Below are 7,500 nucleotides of genomic sequence, written 5' to 3'. Positions count from 1 at the left end.
GGTGTGGAATAATTTGCTCTTATTAGGGTAAAATTAGCTAGAGAGTTATTTGGTCTTCATATCACTGTTTCCCTGTCACACTTTCTTTCCTGCAGGTTTTCGTGTCATCAGTAATTTTTTGATATTTTCTAAGAGAGCCACTAACATATATAGAAAATAGAACAATGATAAGCACTGATTCCTGGAGTAACCCACTTTTTATAGGAAGACACCTTGACGAAACTGCAGGAGAGAACAGAAACATGCACTGATGATGGAAAGAGCAATGATGATGATGATAATTATGATGATAAGGAGAAGGAAGAAGAGGAAGGTTAGAAGAAGAAGAAGAAGAAGAAGAAGAAGAAGAAGAAGAAGAAGAAGAAGAAGAAGAAGAAGAAGAAGAAGAAGAAGAAGAAGAAGAAGAAGAAGAAGAAGAAAAAGAAGAAGAATTAGGAGAGCAAAGAAGTAAGACGTAATCCAAGAAGCGGGTTACTGAACTTCCATCGAACCGGGATGAATAAATGCATAGAAATAAACCTTGTGTAAAAAAAATCTAGACACGGCCTGAAAAAAAACAAAAAACTAGTACGTGGCATTACGATAACTACGTGAGAGAGAGAGAGAGAGAGAGAGAGAGAGAGAGAGAGAGAGAGAGAGAGAGAGAGTTGGGAGAGCAGTGACCCCGATACGTCATCCCTCTCTGCTTAGGATCCCCACAACATCACATTAACGAGGTCGAGGGATGTACAACACTCCTTCAGTTTTCCCCCCTCCTCCCCGCCACTCCATCTTTCTCAAACTCTTTTTCTAAATTTTTCCTCCATCATCAATGCACATTTCCTCCACCTGTCAATCTTGCCTCCATATTCTCTCCATCTCTCTCTCTCTTGTGCGTCTCTTTCTCTCACCTTTCGTACACCTGCCTTCAGCTTTCTCTGCGTGTGTGTGTGTGTGTGTGTGTGTGTGTGTGTGTGTGTGTGTGTGTGTGTGTGTGTGAGCGCGCGCCCGTGCGTGTGTCTGTGTATGTGTTTGTGTGTCTGTATGTGTGTATGTGTCTGCGCGGCGTGTGTGTGTGTGTGTGTGTGTGTGTGTGTGTGTGTGTGTGTGTGTGTGTGTGTGTGTGTGTGCGTAGCTGTCTGGTGTGTGTACAGCGAGTTCATGTGTGCCTAAAGAAGCGGTCTGTATATATTTATGCAGACACGGATGTGTACCTCGGGGAGTCCTAGGGAGTCATTCTGGTGTTGGTGTTTTGTCATCATTATCGTTGTTGTTGTTGTTGTTGTTGTTGTTGTTGTTGTTGTTGTTGTTGCTGTTGCTGCTGTTGTTGTTGTTGTTGTTGTTGTTGTTATCAATATTATTAGTGATGTTTTAATTATTTCCTGTTATTTTTGATATCGTTATTATCTGTACCACCACCACCACCATCTCAACCATTATTACTTCTATACCTATTGCCTATAGTTCTATACTATAGCTGCTGTTGCTACTACTGCTACTACTACTACGCACTACTACTGCTTCTACTACTGCTAGTACTACTACTGCTCCTATGTAATATTGCAACATCTACTACTGCTACTACTACTAACACTACTACTACCACTACTACTACTACTGCTACTACTACTACTACTACTAATAATAATACTATTACTTCTACAACTACTACTCCTACTATTACTATAACAACAACAACAACTACTACTACTACTACAACTTCTATTACTACTACTACTACTACTACTGATGATGATGATGGTGGTGGTATTAGTACTACCACTTGTTTTCTTACATGAATTGTGTAATAAATAATAATGATATAAACCACAACAACATAAACAATAATAACAACAACAACGACAACAACAAACAAAACTACAACAACAACAACAACAACAACAACAACAACAACACAACAACAACAACAACAACAAAAATAACTATAATAATAATAATGATGATATTAGTAATAGTTGTAGTAATAGTCATAGTAATAGTAGTAGTAGTAGTAGTAGTAGTAGTAGTAGTAGTAGTAGTAGTAGTAGTAGTAGTGATACTACTACTACTACTACTACTACTACTACTACTACTACTACTACTACTACTACTACTACTACTACTACTACTACTACTACTACTACTACTACTACTACTACTACTACTACTACTACTAATAATAATAATAATAATAATAATAATAATAATAATAACAATACTTATAATTATGATAATAATAACAATAATAATTAATAAGTAGATAAATTAATAAATAAATGAAATAATAATAATAATAATAATAATAATAATAATAACAACAGCATGAAGAAGAATGAAAGAAGAATAAGGAGACCGATATCACTGTTACTAGCCCTTCTAATGTTACAACTATCAAGATCACCAAGACTTGAGAAAACACACAGAACGCCACTGCCAAAACAGAACATGAAAAGCACCTAAATATTAAGACAAACACTCCAGCAAACACCAGAACGCTGCACCACCTAGTAGGAAATCATCAAACCCTAAAAATACACGAGAAAACCACTGACCTAAATGCATAGAGTAACTTCCCCCATATCCAAACACATCTCACGACAGAGAGAGAAAAATTGTGTTGGACATGAGAACGCCATAACCAGCTCCGTTCCATGCACATTTTTCTCACTGCCTTTCAGATTTTTACACATTGATCTTATTCACGTCATCTATAACTCCCAGAAGCCATCCATATATACTCCCTTGTAAATAACAGTAGTAAATGTTATCACGGAGTTTATGAGGCGAGACCAAGTTCCGGGAATTTCAACTCCTCATACGAACCAAGACTCGAGTCCGCCTTCGGGAGAGTCGCCTGCTCTCTACACACAACGTCACCTGGCGCTCACGTGGGGGACTCGCTGGTAAAAGTAAGGGTCTGTGGGGTCATACGCCTTTGCCACAGCATATCTCCATTTCTTTGCTCTCAATGTGTGTGTTAAGTGCAATTAATTCCAGTTTTTTTTTCATATTTTTTATTGTACTGGGAAAGGATAGTTAAGATTCTTACGTTTCACCACATTCCTCACCTCCTTTTCTTTGTCTGTTCTGTTCCTAACGAGCAAAGATGGTAAAGAGTTACATTCCTTGCCACAGCCCTCACCTCCATTTCTTTATCCTTTTTGCTGTGGATGAAGATTTATAAAGGAACTATACGCCTTGCCACAAACCTCATCTCCGTTTTCTTGCCCTTTATATGTGAGGTAGGTAGAAATAGGAAGGTTTGTACGCCTTCCTAGAGGCCTTCCCCTCCATTTTTTTTTTTTTTGTGTGTAGATAAAAATAGAAAAGGTTCATACGCTTTCCCACTGGTCTCCTCTCCTTTTCCATAGCTTTCTTTGTTGTAGGTAGAGATTGATTTCTTGGAAGTGACCGCCTGGAACATCCGGGTTACAATTACACACCTCACCACAGCCAACACTTTGCTTCTTGGATATTTCAGCTTTCTGCAGGTAAAGGCTCAAGATTTCCAGACGCCCACTGGAACATCAGGACTGCTATAGTTTGCCGTGACTTAATGGGGTTTTAAGAGCACGCATCTCTCCTCTTTCTCTGGTACTTCAGTCTGTGAGGCGTAAACCATCATGTATATATTTGAATAAATCCACAAGCCACATCCGGGTTGATATATTTTTACTATTTACCTTTCTTAGTTTCTCAAGGTGTTTGCGGAATGAGTGAGACTTGCTCGAACTCCTCCGTCCACCAAATGTCACGATGAAAGGCGGTGAGTTGCCAAAACCAAGAAAATCATAGACAAAAAAAAAAAAAAAAAAAATTCTTGATGCTCATTTATGAAGATTTTATTTATTTTTTTTTTTTTACCACCGTTTAATTCGAAGAAAGTATCGCAATATTGTTATCCAGAAATAAAGGCGAGGTTTCTATTGCCATCAGGAAAGCAAAGGAGGAAATACTTGAAGGGAAAACAAGCTGTATACGAAAAGAAAGAAAAAACTCATTCGGCAGATTCCTGGGATGTTTCTGCAATGACTTTCTCACTCCCTGTGCCTTCAGTCTACACTCTTATGAACGAACTCATGCCCCCTTGTCCCTCCCTCCCTATGTCATCTCTTCCTCCTTGCCACTACTACGAGAAGCCGAATGCCAAGCTTGTCTCTGATTGGCTCTGGCGTATAGCAACCGGTCGGAGGCGAAATCCTATTGGCCACCCACTGACCCAGATGGCACGGGCGGGCGTGTATGTGAGGAGGAGGAAGTAGAGGCGGAGGTAGAGAGGGAGGGAAGAACAGAAGCAGAGCCCAAAGGTTACAACAAAAAAAAACTCAATACAATACATTCCTATCACAAGCTATTGAAACAGAACAATCCGTCCGCCACACCGCAAGGTACCGGTGATAGGAGCGCGACAGATACTCCGCCTTCCTATTCATATCATCACACAAAACAGAGGCGGCAAGAGAAACCGGCTTTAGGTCCGTCTCAAGTTGACACGAGAGAAAAGCCGCGGAAGGGAAACTATAGCGACGTCTGGCAACTCCCGCCCCGCGCACATTATAAAAGAAAGATCATATTCACTCCTGGATCAGTTTAAGTGTGACCTTCGTCTTGTGTTGTTCAGTCCACGGACGAACACTGAACGCCAAGCTACCCTGGTCTCCGCGAAACCACAAGGAGTAACCATAAAGATGAATGTAAGTGGCCCGAGTGTTTTCCATATCAGACTATAACGTAAAGCTTACAGTGAATCGCTTTAGTGGAAGAATTCAATACTAATATTAAGGATCTTCAATGGTATTCAATGGTGTTACATGAACCACGGACCTTGAAAGTGTGTACGTAAATGTGAAAGCCTTCTAAAGATTGCTAGAAGTAAGAAATAACTTACTTCCTCAGAGAGAGAGAGAGAGAGAGAGAGAGAGAGAGAGAGAGAGAGAGAGTGTGTGTGTGTGTGTGTGTGTGTGTGTGTGTGTGTGTGTGTGTGTGTGTGTGTGTGTGTGTGTGTGTGTGTGTGTGTGTGTGTGTCGTTCCTCTGGGTGAGCATCCGTGCCTTTTCTATTAGCGTTTCTCTCCCTATCGCGTAACTGTTCGCCATTCGCCTAACACAAAGCAGCCAGTCATCAATCGGCAATTCACACTCTGTTTGTTTCATAGCAGTACTCGAAGTGTATAACTGGATGAAGGAGAAGGTTCAATGCTCCTTTAAACGTTATAATCTCGCCCTCCTCCTTCTCCTCCTCCTCCTCCTCCTCCTCCTGCTCCTCCACCTCCTTCTCTTCCTCCTCCTCCTCCTCCTCCTCCTCCCCCGCAAAATTACTCCTTCTACAAGCCTTTCTTCCGGCAAGTTGATATGCTATTTTCCTTCTCCCCTGTTTCCCCTCCTCTTCCCCTTACCTTCGTCGTCCTCCTTCCCTTCTTCCCCGTCCTCCTCATCGTCCCAACCTGGCAAGCTTTCTCCATACAAGCTACTACGTTATTTCTCTCCACCACTTCCTCTTCCTTCTACTACTCCTTCTTCTTCTTCTTCTTCTTCTTCTTCTTCTTCTTCTTCTTCTTCTTCTTCTTCTTTCTTCTTCTTCTTCTTCTTCTTCTTCTTCTTCTTCTTCTTCTTCTTCTTCTTCTTCTTCTTCTTCTTCTTCTTCTTCTTCTCTTCTCCTCCTCCTCCTCCTTCGCCTCCTCCTCCTCCTCCTTCTCCTCCTCCTCCTCCTCCTCCTCCTCCTCCTCCCTTCTTTTTTTCTTCTTCTTCTTCTTCTTCCTCCTCCTCTCTCTCTCTCCTCCTCCTCCTCCTCTCCCACCACGCAGCCTGTGTCAACTAGACCACCTGTCACGCTGGCTTACAGGTGCAGCCATCTGTATAAAGAGAGCTTGCGTGAAGTTCATGATTACTTTTTCCTTCCGTCATGTATGCAAACAAAATTTACCGTTTGATGACTGGATGTATTGCTGCTCTTGTTCTTGTTGTTCTTGTTGTTGCAGTCTTTGTTACTCTTTTTACTTCTTAAGGCTTATTATGGCTGTTTTCATCTCTATTGTTATTATCAGTATTTTTGTCATTATCTGCATAGCTATAATTGTTTTTGTTATTATTATTCTTTTTGTTGTTGCTGTCGTTCATTTAGCTGTTATTATCACTCTCAAACTCTTCATCTATCTCATCCACTATTATTTTCAGATATAAAAGCATACAGATCTGAAATATGATGCGCGCACACACACACACACACACACACACACACACACACACATGCGTGCGCGCGTGCGTACAAACATGAAACTACGCAGCGAAGTCAAGAAAGTCCGCTTCTCGGAAACTGTGGCTTTCTACTTTGAATAAACAGGAGGCTGAAGGGGAGGAGAAGGGAGACGGGAAGAGGGAAAGGACGGAGGGGCAGGTGATTATATTTAGAAAGTCTCTCTCTCTCTCTCTCTCTCTCTCTCTCTCTCTCTCTCTCTCTCTGACCTAAAGTTTGCCTCAAACTTGAGAAGTAGTTAATCTCTCTCTCTCTCTCTCTCTCTCTCTCTCTCTCTCTCTGTGTGTGTGTGTGTGTGTGTGTGTGTGTGTGTGTGTGTGTGTGTGTGTGTAATTCACCTCACCTCGGTATTCTGCTGGTCACCCAGCCAGTCTTTCCCATTACGGAACGAGCTCAGAGCTCATAGACCGATCTTCGGGTAGGACTGAGACCACAACACACTCCACACACCGGGAAAGCGAGGACACAACCCCTCGAGTTACATCCCGTACCTATTTACTGCTAGGTGAACAGGGGCCACACATTAAGAGGCTTGCCCATTTGCCTCGTCGCGCCAGGACTCGAACCCGGTCCTTCCGATTGTGAGTCGAGCGTGCTATCCACTACACTACGGTGTGGGTGTGTGTGTGTGTGTGTGTGTGTGTGTTTCACTGTTTGATCTGCTGCAGTCTCTGACGAGACAGCCAGACGTTACCATACGGAACGAGCTCAGAGCGCATTATTTCCGATCTTCGGATAGGCCTGAGACCAGGCACACAACACACACCGGGACAACAAAGTCACAACTCCTCGATTTACATCCCGTACCTACTCACTGCTAGGTGAACAGGGGCTACACGTGGAAGGAGACACACCCAAATATCTCCATCCGGCCGGGGAATCGAACCCCGGTCCTCTGGCCTGTGAAGCCAGCGCTCTAACCACTGAGCTACCGGGTGTGTGTGTGTGTGTGTGTGAAGCGTTTACGTAAAAAAAAACGCCACTTTCTACTCATTCCAGACAGACACACAAAAACGAAACACCAGGATGTCCGGTTCTCTACTTTCTTTTCTCTCACATGAAGTTGTTCTCGCCAGCATCTCTCTCTCTCTCTCTCTCTCTCTCTCTCTCTCTCTCTCTCTCTCTCTCTCTCTCTCTCTCTCTCTCTCTCTCTTTCTTTCTCTCTCTCTCTCCTGGTGACAAGAAAGACAAGAAGGCAGTTTCCTACAGGCATATCAAGAACCTATACATGACGTAAATGAAGGATGATAGGAATATTTATGATGAAATG

The 7,500-nt window shown here is 42.4% G+C and overlaps 1 protein-coding gene across 1 annotated transcript in view; it reads left to right on the top strand.

The window, feature by feature from the left end:
* Positions 1–4,516: 4,516 nt before the first annotated feature.
* The window catches only part of LOC123508899, a 9,269-nt gene continuing 6,285 nt past the window's right edge, over positions 4,517–7,500 (top strand). The window contains exon 1 of the mRNA XM_045262908.1: positions 4,517–4,673. Coding sequence (XP_045118843.1) covers positions 4,668–4,673 — 6 coding nt within the window. The 5' untranslated portion in view covers positions 4,517–4,667. The remainder of the gene's footprint in view (positions 4,674–7,500) is intronic.

This window comes from Portunus trituberculatus, chromosome 25 (genome assembly GCF_017591435.1).
Source record: "Portunus trituberculatus isolate SZX2019 chromosome 25, ASM1759143v1, whole genome shotgun sequence".
Lineage (NCBI taxonomy): Eukaryota > Metazoa > Arthropoda > Malacostraca > Decapoda > Portunidae > Portunus > Portunus trituberculatus.
The sequence above is the reverse complement of the archived record's forward strand: the minus strand, read 5'-3'. Positions and strand labels throughout refer to the sequence as shown.